This window comes from Camelus ferus, chromosome 16 (assembly GCF_009834535.1).
Source record: "Camelus ferus isolate YT-003-E chromosome 16, BCGSAC_Cfer_1.0, whole genome shotgun sequence".
Lineage (NCBI taxonomy): Eukaryota > Metazoa > Chordata > Mammalia > Artiodactyla > Camelidae > Camelus > Camelus ferus.
In genome coordinates, this window is record NC_045711.1 from 46,286,448 (window position 1) to 46,302,263 (window position 15,816).

The window sequence follows — 15,816 nt, forward strand, 5'->3', positions numbered from 1 at the left end:
GGGTCCCGACCCTGGACAAATTCGCCAACAGAGATTCGCTCAACCCTGTGCGTAAACCCCTTAGAGATTCCTGTCGTCTGTTCGGGGGAAATGGCGCATCGATAGGGAGAAAAACCGCCGGCAGAGATACCCTGACCGGCTGAAAACAGACTGAAGAACGGATTCCCTAACTAAGGGTTTTGTTTGTTTTCCAACGAAAGACACGGGCAACCGCACAGGCTACTACCTGAGTACCGGACCGCTAGACAGACACGTCAGTATCTGGCCGACTCCCGGGAGCGCTGACCCGCAAACACACGCGGCGGGTTATTACTTCCCGCGTCCCTCGGCTCTATCGGGCCATTTGGTTCCCGGATTCCAGAGCAGAAATGTTTGGCACTCTGCACATTAGCAAACTGTTAGAAGGATTCCTGGCAGATTTCGGGGAGGGGAAGTCTCCTAGACCCGAAGACTGCCATTGTTCCCCTCGCGCAGCAAGATCCTCGAGCTCCCTTGGGGGTCCCCTCCAGGGTGAAAACTTCCAACTCTCAGACACACATGGCTGTCTCGACTCTCGCGCACGCGCACTGCGACCCGCAGGTCGGCCGCGAACTGAAAGCATCTTGAAAGAAGGGGAGGGACCCTAAACCGCGGTCCGGTAGGTCACCGGGGCAACTGATCAACCCGAGGTAGCCGCTGCCGCCAGGGACAACCCCAAAACAGGGATTGTAGAACCAAAAGGTTGGGAGAGGTCCCACCGAGATTTGAACTCGGATCGCTGGATTCAAAGTCCAGAGTGCTAACCATTACACCATGGGACCGGCTGGCTGCTCTATGCGGCCAGGAGCCTTCTCAAGCCACATAGCGGAAGCGCCGCGCTGCCTTTCGAAGACGGTGGTGGATGCCGGATCTATTGGGCCCGGACCCTGGGCTCTCGGCCGCGGGCTGCCCGGGCGAGCGGGAGCGGAGCAGAGAGAGCTTCTGCGTCCCCGGAGTTCCAGACGATCCTGGCCCCGGGGTATCATCTTCGCTGCCTCTTTTCCTACTCTCCTCACCGTGTCTGGGAGAAGCCCGGAGGGCTGCCGGCAGGCACGGTGGGTCTCAGCGGGGCGCGGCCAGAGATACTGGGCGGGAGAAGTCCGGCTCCGATCCCCCAGCCCTCGAGCAGGAGGCTGGGCGCTTCGTACTTGCTTATTTATTTATCTACACAGTGTCTTCCAGAAAGGTGGTTCTGGCCGAGCGGAGAGGGAAGTAAACCTGTGAGTGGAAAGACAGTGGTTCAAGGCTCAGGGACCCCAGGTGCGAATCCCCTCTGGGGCATGCGCCCCACCCGATTCTGGTGTTCCACGTGGTTTAAGCCATCCGCGCGAAACGTTTCGCTTCCATTTCTGTGTTCTACTTCGAAATCTACCTGGTGGATGATTGCTTTTTAACCATCTAGGTTAGAATCAGATCAGCGAAAGGGACAGTCCCTTACAATCCCTTTAGGACTTTCTCATAAGATTTAGTGAGCGTGTAAATGTCTAATGTTTATTCTGGTCGGTCCGGCGACAGATAAAATTTTATGTGCCGTTTGCTCAGGAATTTCATTCTTGGAACTTTATCCAAAAGGGACAACTAGGACGAGTGCCAAGGTTCAAGAATGTTCTCAGCTGTGTGGTTTATAAGAATAAAGAATAGAAATTAATGTCCATCAGTGAAAATCGATTAAATAAGTATTGACAATATCTATATAATAAATACTGTGCAGGAATTTAGGGGATAAATTGTTGTATTGACATGAGAAGATACACTGGCCTAAACAAAATAAACCAAAACCGAAACAAAAACCTATTTACCAATTGGTAGGTATAATAAAATCTCACTTATATACAAACAGAAAAGTTGAATACACATGTAATAGATATTTACCATTTATTTACCCTGGGCCATCTGATTGACTCCTTTTCTTGAAGGATTCAACATTGTATAGGTCTGGGTGACAGCAGAGCTATGCTCCAAGACAGACAACTGGCAGCCAGTGTGAACGTGGATGTCCTTAGCTTGGCTAATTGGACTTAGAATCTAGAAGCAGGAACATTTTGTTTGTTTGTTTGTTTGTTTGTTTGCTTGTTTCTTCTTCTTTTTTTTAGTTTGCATTTTCCTCTAGTGAGGCTGAGCTTTTCTTTTTTTAAATATATTTTTATTGAAGTATAGTCAATTTACAATATTGTGTCAGCTTCTGGTGTACAGCGCAATACTTCAGTAGTATAGGAACATACGTATACTCATTTCCCCCCATAAACGTATAGATCCACAGACACTGTTAAAAGAACACAGATTTGAACACAATTAATAAGCTTGTGGGCTTATTAGAGAATACATGTTATTTTAAAGTCACTTGGACTAGGTACCAGGTCCTAATAGGAAGTTCAATAAATAAGAATTAGCATCAGGCTGAAACTATCTTCTCTGTCTATAATATAATACAAATAGAAATCAAAGGAGACTAACAACAGAAAGTATTATATGCTTTTTTGCTAAGTGCTTACACACATATACATATTTATTGAAGTATAGTCAGTTTACAATGTTGTGTGGATTTCTGGTGTACAGCACAATGCTTCAGTCATATAGGGACATACATGTATTTGTTTTCATATTCTTTTTAACCATAAGTTACTACAAGATATTGAATATAGTTCCCTGTGCTGTACAGTATAAACTTGTTGTGTATCTATTTTATATATAGTAGTTAGTATCTGCAAATCTCAAATTCCCAGTTTATCCCTTCCCACCCTCTACTTCCCCGGTAACCATAAGTTTGTTTTCTGTCTGTGAGACTGTCTCTGTTTTGTAAATAAGTTCATTTGTCTTTTTTTTTTAGATTCCACATATAAGTGATACCATACGGTATTTTTCTGGCTTACTTCACTTAGAATGACATTCTCCAGGGATATCCATGTTTCTGCAAATGGCATTATTTTATTATTTTTTATGGCTGAGTAATATTCCATTGTATAAATATACCACATCTTCTTTATCCAGTCATCTGTCAATGGACATTTAGGTTGTTTCCATGTCTTGGTTATTGTAAATAGTGCTGCTATGAACATTGGGGTGCATGTATTTTTTGAATTAAGGTTCCCTCTGGATATATGCCCAGGAGTGGGATTGCTGGGTCATAAGGTAAGTCTATTTTTAGTCTTTTGAGGAATCTCCATACTGTTTTCCATAAAGGCTGCACCAGACTACATTACCATCTATAGTGTAGAAGGGTTCCCTTTTCTCCAAACCCTCTCCAGCATTTATTATTTGTGGACTTTTGAATGATGGCCTTTCTGACTGGTGTAAGGTGATACCTCATTGTAGTTTTGATTTACATTTCTCTGATAATTAACAATACTGAGCATTTTTCCTTGTGCCTATTGGCCATTTGTATGTCTTCCTTGGAGAATTGCTTGTTTAGGTCTTCTGCCCATTTTTGGATTGGGTTGTTTGTTTTTTCTTATTAAGTTGTATGAGCTGTTTATATATTCTGGAAATTAAGTCCTAGTCAGTCTTATCTTTTGCAAATATTTTCTCCCATTCCATAGGTTGTCTTTTTGTTTTGCTTATGGTTTTCTTTGCTGTGCAAAAGCTTATAAGTTTAATTAGGTCTCATTTGTTTATTTTTGCATTTATTTCTATTGCTTGGGTAGATTGCCCAAGGAGAACATTACTGATATTTATGTCTGGTAATGTTTTGCCTATGTGTTCTTCTAAGAGGTTTACTGTGTCTTGTCTTGTGTTTAAGTCTTTAATCCATTTTGAGTTTATTTTTGTGTATGGTGTGAAGGAGTATTCTACCTTCATTGATTTACATGCAGCTGTCCGGTCTTCCCAACACCAGTTGCTGAAGAGACTGTCTTTACTCCATTGTATGTTCTTGCCTCCTTTGTCAAAGATTAATTGACCAAAAGTTTGTGGTTATTTATTTCTGGTCTCTCTATTCTGTTCCATTGATCCATATGTCTGTTTTTGTACCCTTCCCATGCTGTTTTGATTACTGTAGCTCTGTAGTATTGTTTGAAGTCTGGGAGGGTTATTCCTCCAGCTTCATCCTTTTCCTTCAGTAATGATGTGGCAATTCTAGGTCTTTTGTGATCCCATATAAATTTTAGGATTATTTGTTCTAATTCTGTGGAAAATGTCCTGGTAATTTGATAGGGATGACATTAAATCTGGAGATTGCTTTGAGTCATATGGCCATTTTAACAATATTAATTCTTCCAATCCAAGAACATGGGATATCCTTCCATTTCTTTAAGTCATCTTTAATTTCCTTAGTCAATGTTTTGTAGTTCTCTGCATATAAGTCTTTCCCTTCCTTGGTCAGATTTATTCCTAAGTATTTTACTTTTTTGGATGCAATTTTAAAAGGGATAGTTTCTTTACTTTCTTTTCCTGTTGATTTATTGTTAGTGTAAACTGCCACTGATTTCTGTATGTTAATCTTGTACCCTGCTACCTTGCCGAATTCTTTTATTAGCTCTAGTAGTTTTTGTGTGGAGTCTTTAGCATTTTCCATATAGAGTATCATGTCATCCACGTATAATGGCAATTTTACCTCTTCTCTTCCAATTTGGATTCCTTTTATTTATTTTTCTTGTCTAATTGCTATGGCTAGGACTTCCAATACTATATTGAGTGGAAATGGTTACAGTAGGCATCCTTGTCTGGCATGCCCCAGATTTTAGGGGGAAGGCTTTCAGCTTTTCACCATTGAGTATTATGCTGGCTGTAGGTTTGTCATAAATAGCTGTTATTATGTTGAGGTATGTTCCCTCTATACCCACTTTGGTAAGAGTTTTTATCCTAAATGGATATTGAACTTAATCAAATGCTTTTTCTGCATCTATTGAGATGATCATGTGATTTTTGGTCTTTCTCTTGTTGATGTGGTGTATCACCTTGATTGATTATGTTGAACCATCCTTGTTTCCCTGGGATGAATTCAACTTGATCACAGTGTATGATCTTTTTTATGTGTTGTTGGATTCTGTTTGCTAATATTTTGTTGAGATTTTTGCATCTGTGTTTATCAATGATATTGGCCTATAGCTTTCTTTTTTGGCAGTGTCTTTGGCTTTGGTATCAGAGTGATGGTGGCTTCATAGAATGAGTTTGGGAGTGTTCCCTCCTCTTCAATCTTCTGGAAGAATTTGAGAAGGATTGGTATGAGCTCTTCTTTGTATGTTTGATAGAACTCACAGTGAAGCATCTGATCCTGGACTTTTGTTTGCAGGGAGGTTTTTTATTGCTGATTCTATTGCACTTCTAGTGATTGGCCTGTTCAAATGATCCATTTCGTGATTCAGTTTTGGTGGACTTTATGTTTCTAGAAACTTGTCCATTTCTTCTCAATTGTCCAATTTATTGCCATATAGTTGTTCATAGTATTCTCTTATGATTTTTTTTGTATTTATTTGGTGTTGGTGGTAATCTCTCTATTTTCATTTCTTATGTTGTTTATATGTGTGCTGTCTCTTTTCCTCTCGGGTAAGCCTGGCCAGAGTTTTGTCAATTTTGTTTACTTTTTTAAAAAAACAGCTCTTGGTTTGATTGATTTTTTCTATTATTTTTTAAAATCTCTATTTTATTTCTTTCCTCCCTGATCTTTATTATTTCTTTCCTTCTGCTGACTTTAGGTTTTGTTTATTCTTCTTTTTCTAATTCTTTCAGGTGGTAGGTTAGGTTGTTTATTTGAGATTGTTTTTCTTTTTTGAGGAAGGCTCGTCTCACTATGAAATTCCCTCTTTGGACTGAAGCGGGAACATTTTAGAACTCAGTCTGCTGCTGGTGGTGGCTGTGACATCCGAAGTCTCAGAGAGCAGTGATGGCAGCCATGCCATGTCCATAGGCAGCAGAAGTGACATCCTAACCAGACTATCCAGGATCCTGACTTTGGCTGGGTTCCTGGTTGCCTAGTTTCCTTTCATTCTTGCTGGTCTTTCTGAGTTTGCTTTCCCTCTGGTGCTGTGAGCCATATGCCACCCTTCCAATAAGTCCCTTTCTTACATAAGGTACCCAGAGTCCATTTCTGTTGCATATAATCAAGAACCTGCTTAGCTGAAACCCAAAAAGTTCTGTTGATGACAGTTACCTCCCAGGAGTAAACTTAGGAAGGCGTGTTTTTGTATTGCTTGGAAAAATCGTTTACAACTCTTGTATATTGTCAAAAGAAACACTAACAATTTTCCATTTTGAGGAATGAACCAAACTCCCCTTCACCTTCTGTGGTGAGATAAGTGTGTCCCTTAAGGCTGGAGTGACTTAATATCAAATTGACACAGCATCGAATGACTTTAACATCTCTGGACCTCAGCTTTCCCATTTCCTTCTTACAAGACTCTGTATCAGCTAGAGTGTATTGAAATTAATTTTACAAAAGCTACTGTAGAAATCCTAAAGGGTGATGATTATATCCTTTGAACGTGTGTGAGACATAGCTCCCCTGTGCAGTGTGAGGGAGAAGGCATGACTACCTTCCTACCCCCATTCTCCCTACTCCCACTCCCTAGTTCTTCCTTTGCAGGTCCCTCCACCTTCCTTCTCGGCTTGAAAATAATCTCACCAGCCCAAATGAAATCCCCCATGCGTGCATTCCTCAAGGATCGTAAAAGGATCATCTCCCTTACAGCTTTCGTCATTACTCACTGGAATCATAAGAAATTGAATTCTGGGGCTCAGTCTCCCATCTTCCCTCCCTTTCTGCCTTGGTTGGGCTGTGAATTCCTTGGGGGTCAGGGCCTGGGACTTGCTTATCTTTGAATGGTGCCTTTCCAAGCATGTTCACTGAACCCCCCAAGAGGACACAGGAGAACTTAGGAGGAAGAAACAATATTCCAGTTTTGTGTTGAGACCCTTTAATGTCACATCCATTTTTTTTTTTAATGGAGGTACTGGGAATTGAACCCAGGACCTCATGCATGCTAAGCATGTGCTTTACGACTGAGCTATACCTTTCCCCCCACCTTTTCTTTGTTTTTTCTTCTTCTTTTTTTTTTTTTTATTTCTTAAAATGATAACAGAGATGATGGAGACAATATGTAATCTCCTTGCCCCAGCATAACTAGTTTCTTTTAAAATAAATCCACCGCTCATGATATCCCAAAGACGGCATCCTATGATGTCTTTGAGAACAGACTCTCCAGCCTCTGCAAGGTGGATCCTGAGGCATGCGGGGTGTCCAGGTCTCTGCCGGAGGTGGGGTTAGTGTGGCTTCAGCTGTGCGACCCGTGACTGAGGGCTGAATTAGGACAGGGGGTACCCCAGAAAGTACAATGAGGCCAGGGGTTAAGAAAAGAGAGTTGAAATCTGGGATTAGGGACTTTAAAGATACTCTCCCAAGTTCCTTGTGAGCCTGTAAATGAATAGACAGTGGAGTAGGGACAATAATGCTTTCAGTAGTCAACATGGAAACTAGTCATATTCACTCTCAGGGCTATGTCAGTGAGTTTCTTGGATCCATGCTGGGCTGCTCACACTTGGCCGGGACACAATCAGCCTTGCTCTGTGTCCTCATCACCCAGGATAGGTGATATCTGCCACAAATCCCTACTTTGCCCTGGGAGCCCTGGTTATGTCAGACAAGCCACCAGTGCCTACTGGTGCAGGGTGACAAGTGATACCCTGAGTCTCCAGCTCGCCCCACCCGACTCCTATGCCCAGCCCCCTGCTCTGGGCCTGGCATTCCCCAGGCTCTAAAGGGAAAATCTGGCCACTTACTTTTTTTGAACAAAGCAACATCCACATTTTATCCTTTTCTTGAATGTTTTCACTTTCTCTTTTTAAGAAAATAAGGGTATCTTTTTATCTTTTCAGAAAATAAGGGTAAAATATTTATGGAAAATGTAGAAAATACAGTAACGTAGAAGGGAGATTTTAAAGTAACTGCAATTCCAACAAACACTTTTAACACTGCATGTATTTCAGCTCCTTTTTTACAATGCGTTTTTACATAGTCAGTCTCACTATATATATGATTTTATGTTCTGCTTTTGCAGTTAACATAATAAAAATGTTAAAAATATTTAAATGGATAATACATGAGCATAATACAAAATTCAAAAGGTATAAAAGGAAAACAAAGATAAAAAACTTTCTGACTATAATTTTTTTCTGTTCTCAGAGGCAACTTCTGATACTGACCTCCTAGAGATAGTTCATCCTTATATAGATGTACGTACATATGCAGAATCCTTTTTTATTAAAAAAAATCAAAACGTTGTCCTGCAGCTGATTTTATTTACTTAGCACCATATATAGATTATGGTTCCATAACAGTACATATAAAACATACCTCATTGTTTTTCAAAGGCATTTCATTGAGATATTATTATTTATTGAGATATTAAGATGCACACATCTTAGCTGAAGAAATCAATTATTTTTTACAAATGTATACAGCTGTGTGATTACCACCTAGATTAAGATATAAGGCATTTCCATCACCCCAGAAAGTTCCCTGGTGCCTTTTTCCAGTCTTTACCTAAATCACTACTCTGGTTTCTATCACCGTAAGTTAGTTCTGCTTATTATTAAAGTATAGCGTTTTGCAATATCTTTTGTGTCTGGCTTTTGCTAAACATAATGTTTTTGAGATTCATCTGTGTCACTTTATGTACGCTTTTCATTGCTGAGAAGTACTCCATTGTATGAACATACCACAATTTGTTGGTCCATTGTCCAGTTGATGGGTTGTTTCCAGTTTGGGCTTAATATAAGTAAAGCTACTATGACCATTCCTGCACAAATCTTTTTTAGTCTGAGGTCTACACTTAGGAAGGGAATTGCTGGGTCATAGGATAAGTGTACATTTAAGTTTGTTAAGAACTGCCAAACACCTTTCCAAAGTGGTTGTACAATTTTACAGTCCCACCAGCAACGTACGAGAGCGTTCCAGTTGCTTCACATCTTAGCTAATAGGTGCTATTGTTAGTCATTTAAGTGCAACCATTCTGGGAGGTACATAATGATCTCTCCTTGTGCTTTTAAAAAAAAAATTCTTAATGTTATATTATTTTGAAAATATTCCCCTCATAGTTTAACATAATTTATTGGAATTTTATCAAATGAAAATGACATCCTAGGGGAAGGGTATAGCTCAAGTGGTAGAGCGCATGCACAGCATACACAAGGTCCTGGGTTCAATCCCCAGTACCTCCTCTAAAAGTAAATAAGTAAACCTAACTATCTCCATCACCAAAAAAAGAGAATGACATCCTATACTTATTTTAATCCTATGCTTATTTTAATCACTAGACACTAATATCAAGCAAGTTCTAAGTCTTATGTGGTATTCTATGGCAAAAGGAGAAAGAGATTCTCTTTTAATGGCATATGATCGTGGCTATCGCATCATCACTGTTTTGGGGACAGGCATAATTTTAAATATTTTGTCCTATCATCACTACAAATGAACATTTTCTCATTAGACTGATAGTTCAACACAGGCTGAGACAACATGATAAAATGTTTAATCTAAAGAAGCCAAATAACCCTAACTCTGATGTTCTCATTGGAATATCACCAGAGAGCTCAAACTTATTCTCCCCCCCCCCGCCTCTCCTGTGCTTTTAATTTGCATTTCCCTGATGGTTAATGCTGTTGAACGTATCTTTTACGTGCTCACTAGCCATTTGATATCTTCTTTTCTAAGTGCTTCAAGCATTTTGCCCATTTAAAAACAAACTGTCAATCTTACTGATTTATAAGAATGGTGTATATATTAATATATATGGATTCTTTGTCAAATATTTGTACTGGAGGTATTTTCTTTCAGTCTGTGGCTTGTGTTTTCACTTTCCTAATAGTAGTGTCTTTTGATTAGCAGAGAGTTTTAATTTTAATCACGTCAAATATATCCGTTTCTTTTCCTTTTAGGATTAGTGCCTCTGTGTCTTTGCATGCAGGGATCTGGGATATTTCCAAGCACGTGGGATAGGAGAGGAGTTTGTGCAGTTATACAGATTACTCAATTACATAATTTAAAAACGTGGTAAAATTTAAAGATGGATGAGGGAATGTAGGTTTTATTTGGGAGACACGTCTGAAGTCAGATCAAGGAGGCTGATGGGAAGAAAGTTGGCTGGAGCATCCAGGCAAAGGACTGAATAAAGGAGCCAAATATAGACACGAATCTTCTGTGCAGGTCATTAGATGTAGGTTTGGGTGGAAAAAATGGGGTAGAGAGCAGTGGCTTCCTGGGAAGCTGGTGATCCTGAAATTGTTGCTGGTGTGGGCCTATCAAGACTAGAAGATCAAGAATGGGAAATGGTAGCAAAACCTCAGGATCTCGGCATGTGTTAGTGACTTCATACAGTCACCGTGAAAAGTTTTAGGCTGAGGCAGCCTGTTTTAAAGCAGGTGTACTATAGTTTTGCTCAGACTGGCTTGCAATCTAAGTTTACTGGAAGTCCTGTAATTTGAAGCCTTGCGGGACTTGAAAAACTGAATTGTCTACCCCACGAGAAAGCACCAACCGGAACAGAAGACTTAGAAGGAGCCCAATCTGAGCAAAAGACCAGCCTACTGCACTGCAATGCTTTAAACATTTTTCTGCCCATGAAGAGGAAAAACCTGGAGGGGAAGAGCAGATTAAAGGTGGACTCCCTGTACCTAGATGACTGTTTTGAATAGCATCAAGGCAGAGGCCACTTAACTGAGTGCCGGCGGGGAGGCCAGGTGCAGAGACCTGTGGTTCCAGAATGGATTTCTCAGTCTATGTCTAGACAAGATGTCCAGAGTTGTCTGAAAGGACAGAAAACCTGTACATTTCAAGGAGTTGCCAATAAGATCTCACTGGAAATTCAGTTTCCTTAAAAATCTGACTGATGACAGCAAGTGAGTTTTATCTCCTAAGGCCATTCCAGGCTTGCGAACACCACTAACAGGAAGTTGGCAGTCATAGATGCATAGGCCTCAGAAAGGTCACTCTGCCTAATGCCCACGCAGTTAAGGATTGAGAAGTTAAGGGCCAAGGGGGCTCCTCTTGAAGAGAACCTGAATGGTTCTGGATGGTGCCAGATGTTCTAAGCAAGCCCCCATCTCTGCCAGGGCTTAGAATCCTGTCGGTCATGGGACACCTGTGGCCTGTCCCGCCTCTGGGCTTCAAGCTATATATGAAACAGTTTAAGACAGTTTGGGTCAAGTTTCTGGTACTTTTAGGCAAATGCACTCTAACTGATACACTTTTTTTGTAGTGGCTTCATATATAAATTGTTGGTCTATCAAAAATCAAAAATAGTTGGGGAGGGACCTTCCTAAGAGTGGGAGAGAATGTCCAGAAGGAAGCGGACCCCAGTCCCATTTTCACTTCAGCTACATGAAATGGACACACCTCTGCATGCAAGAAAAAGGCCACTAGCCCAGCAGCCAGTGAGATTCTTCCTTTCTGAAAGTCATGGCAATTTTCTTTTCCTGAGCCTGGTCATGGGGCGTAAGGAGAGGAAAAACTTGAGAATGGACTTGAGCGCCCCCTGGAGGCCCACACAATTATTTGCACCAAGTTGTCCCAGAATTTGTAGTTAGCAGGGTGTGAGTATCAGAGGGCTGCCACTGTCCTAGAGGGATAACTTCGCCTTTGGTTTGGTCCAGGCTTTTTAGATGTGTCTGAAATTCAAGGCTGGCAGGAGGCCTGTGTGGCAGTTATTGTCTATGACCTAATTTTTGCTTCTAAACCACCCAAAGAGAAAACCTTTCATTTATGCCTTTCTGTTTTGAAAACACACAGACATACAGAATAGTTGTATTATTTAGGGCACTTTGCTTGTAAGTCACAGGAACCAACTCAAATTAGGTTAAGTGAAAAAGGAGAATGATAAGGGTATAGTGTTTCACAAAACCCTAGGGCAGGACTGTAGCCAGACCTCAGGAAAGAACCAGAAGGCTGTCAGGAGTCTCTCATTTCAGCTCCTCTTTGTGCTTACATCGAATCCTTGTCTTGCTGCAGACCGGCGGAAAGGGGCTGCTCCACTGCTCCTGAGCATGAGGTCTGAGGTCCAGACACCCACAGAGCCCCGCTTGATGATCGAAGGCCCAGTTCCAATTCCAAGAGAGACAGTCCACTTGGCTATTGGTTCAGGAGCCTGCTTCTCTTGGTCCAATATATTTTGACCAGGGCGTGGGGTCCTCCACTCTCTGGGTGGTGGATCTATTTCTGGAGAAGAATTCCTGGAAAATTGGCTCACGTTTTAGGCAGACATCCTACAAGAGCTCCATTTTAACTACTCCTCCCTGCTGGAGGAAAAGGTTCCAGATTGTGGGACAGAGAAGGGGATGTTCCTGGAACCTACCGATGATAACTACAGCACATCAGGACTCCCTGCTGGGGGGTCGTTGGAGAATGCTGACTAGCATGAAAGCATACATATCTCCCTGTAGCGGGAATGTCAGCAACAGGGGAGCGGGGTATAGCTCAGTGTAGAGTGTCTGCCTAGCATGCACGAGGTCCTATGTTCAATCCATTGGGTACTTCCATTAAATAAAAAAATAAATAAACCTAATCACCCCCCACAATAAAAGTGAAAAAACCAAATAAGTTTTTAAAAAAAATTTTTTTAAAGAATGTGAGTAATTCATTGGGAGACAGGCATTTCTTTTTTGGAACAAATTAAATATTTTTCTAAACATTTAAATATTTTATTTGTATTTTAACTATTTTTATATATTTAAATATTTAAAAGCTATAATAACTGAAGCCAGCAAACTATTAAAATAAATATTCTATTCTCTTACTTTGACAAATATATCTTTATAAAAGCAAAATTAAAAAATGTTGTAAAGCTATGTTGTATGCTATGTAAAGCAAACTAAAAAATGTTTTGTACTTAATTTAAACAAGTCTTTGAAAATTTAAGTCATCAAATATTTTTATAAAAAATAAAATTATTACCATTTTAGCATTCAATAGCCACTTTATACCCAATGTAAAGAATTGATATCGCACTTCAAGCATGATAAATCCAGAACTACGTGTGTGAAAAATTAAAGAGCGATAAAAATTGTTTATTATTTTTAAATATGCAATTCTTGTGAACACCACATTAATTTTCTAGTACTTTTAGAACCATGAATTGAAAGGCAAGAAAATAGACACTGGGTAATAGGCAAGACTCTGTTGCTATTTATGTTATCTGAGAGGAAGAATTTGACCAAGTTTAAAATGTGTCTTTTTCTTTTCCCTAAGCATTTTGCAGCTCAAATCTTACTGGCATCCCAAAACACTGTCCACAAAGGTTCAGTGCATTTATATGCAATTGTCTTTCGAGAACGTAAGGCAAGAGGTATGGAGAAGCATTTCCCTAGGGTCTGAGCAGCGTTTCGTCCCCAAAGTGGGTATTTAGGGAAACAGGTTATATCCTAGTGCTGAGTGACAGAGATGCCCAAATGTTCATCAGTAAATACTTGTGTTTATTTTTTCCCTCCAGTTTTATTGAGATATAATTGACCTGCAGCACTGTAGAAGTTTAAGATGGAGACCAGAATGATTTGACTTATATACATCATAAAATGATTATCATAGTAAGTTCTGTGAACATCTATCATCTCATATAGACACAAAATTAAAGAAATAGACAAAAACTATTTCCTTGTGATGAGAACTCTTAGGATTTACTCCCGTAACCACTTTCATATATAACACATAGCAGTGTTAATTACATTTATCATGTTGTACATTACATCCCCAGTACTTATTTATCTGATAACTAGAAGTTTGTAACTATTTACCACTGTCATCCAATTTCCCTTTCCCCTACCCACCACCTCTGGTAATCACAAATCTGATCTCTTCTGTGATTTGTTTATTTTTGAAGTATATACATATGTCTGTGATATGCAGAGTTCTCTAAAGCACAGGACCCAGGTAGGGGCTCTTTGCCTGCATCTACTGAATGGAGCAATCCAACATCATCCTCCTATATAGCTGTGGTTATTGTACATAAAATGCATGAACTATTGCATGAAATGATTTTGCATATCAGTTAAAGATGTAAAAGCTTTTGCAATAGAATCTTTATGACATACACAATGGAATGAGGCATGTGCTCAGTTCTGGTTTGGGAGAATAGAAAATGATTGTCAGTCTCTAGCCAAATCTGAAAAATGCTGAATTAACCCAATTTCTTTACAGCAAGACTTCTCAGAGCCTTTAATATACTAATGTGAATTGCGACTTTCCAAGAGGAAGATACAGCATGCAGTATTTTTCCAAATTCTCTGACCACCTAAACATATGTCACGAAGTCTCCTTAATATGTCACAGACACATTTTCAGAGACCCAGAACTACCCTGGGCCATCTTCAGTAGGAAGGAGTAGAAACCAAAAGGCAGAGCTAGTGCCACAGCTGAGGAATCTGCCAACTCCCAAGATAACGGAGAGCGCCACTCTGCAGATGACATGGCTCTTGAGTGGTCAGCAACTGGTTTCAAGGCCCTGGAACTTAGTGGCTTTGCCACTGCACTTACCCTGTTTATTGTAGCACCTCAGCACATTGTCCAAGTTCAATCCTGGGCACTCTGGAATGTGTCTTTGTGATAGGGAGTCTGATGCCAGGGAAACCTTTGTTCTGACAGACAGTGGACCACCTCAGTGGTCTCCTCCCTCCAACTGCCTGCAGCCCAGCCATCTGCCAGGCTCCGGTGAGCTGACTCCACAGAGCCTTCCTCAGCTGCTCAGGCCCTTGTGACTTATTCCCTCCTCCAAGCCTCTGACCTGGGCCGCCCAATTCTACTAGTGGACCTACCTGAACCAGGCTGCCACTTCCTCGAGGCAAGGACCTTGGGATATTCACATTATTTGAGCTCACAAGGTAGGACTAAATAAAAATTCGTGAATGACAGTGATGTTGGAGATGATCTGTGATACCATTTCCACCAAATAACCCACAAGGACTCAGCAGCCATCTTTTTAACCAAGGATACCAACCCATCATATACTTTCCTATGACATGAAATGAGATGATGTGACATACTGTATTTACAGATGCTTCATAAATGGCGAAGCATCATACAAAAGCAGGCAATAATTGGTAATAATCCAGTCTCCATTGCCCTGATCAGTGATTGGTCCGTTTCTAATGACCTTAGCTTTTGATTGGTATTTCCAGTAATTGAGCCAGACCCACCTCCCCGACCCACTAGCTGAGTATTGCAATGTTCATCTTATCTGGAGTTTAAATTTGGATAGCCTAACCACCGATTCCTCTCTTTTAGATACCCACAACCAGTCACCCTAGTGCTTTTCTGATGACCAGACACCTTTATGTAGAGCAGTGCAGATGGTTCTTGAAGTAGTGGAGAGCCAGCTTGAACTGGACCTGGCCTTTGGTGTTGGCCCGGTATGTGCTGTAGGTCTTCTCCAGGGTTGCCAGCTCTGGGTCCACCACTGAAGAACGGGACTGGTGACCTATAATCACGTTTGAGCATGACCCCACAAGCAGGCTCCCGAGCCCATCAATGAAGAACTCTGCCAGGAGAGAGAGTGCGGGAAGGAAATGTGAGCTTCCACCAGAGACCCAGGGTCCTACTGCAGGTCTGGGAGAAGGGTTAAAGGGAGGCGACACCGATTATACCCCTGGGGATATGGGGAGGTTCAGCCCCATGAGAAGCCACCTGCCCAGGCTAATGAGTTGGAAGGACATACAGAGAGATGGGCAGAGAGACACAGATGGGCTTCTAACTGGACGGAACCGTGGATTCCAGGACTGAAGGGAAGGAGAGGGGAAAGAGGGGCAGCTCTGCGGCTATAGCTAAACAGGAAAAGATGTCTGGAAAAGGAGGAGCAGTGACAAGGTGTGAAAAGAGGGAGGGGA

The 15,816-nt window shown here is 41.1% G+C and overlaps 1 protein-coding gene and 1 non-coding gene across 2 annotated transcripts in view; both read right to left on the reverse strand.

Annotated features, from left to right (window-relative positions):
- Window positions 1–728: 728 nt before the first annotated feature.
- TRNAQ-UUG lies at window positions 729–800 on the reverse strand. Its single transcript has one exon. It is a non-coding gene; the product is annotated as a tRNA-Gln (tRNA).
- Window positions 801–12,980: 12,180 nt separating this feature from the next.
- The window catches only part of B4GALNT2 (beta-1,4-N-acetyl-galactosaminyltransferase 2), a 49,810-nt gene continuing 46,974 nt past the window's right edge, over window positions 12,981–15,816 (reverse strand). Inside the window, exon 11 of the mRNA XM_006194054.3 lies at window positions 12,981–15,470. Coding sequence (XP_006194116.2) covers window positions 15,265–15,470 — 206 coding nt within the window. The 3' untranslated portion in view covers window positions 12,981–15,264. The remainder of the gene's footprint in view (window positions 15,471–15,816) is intronic.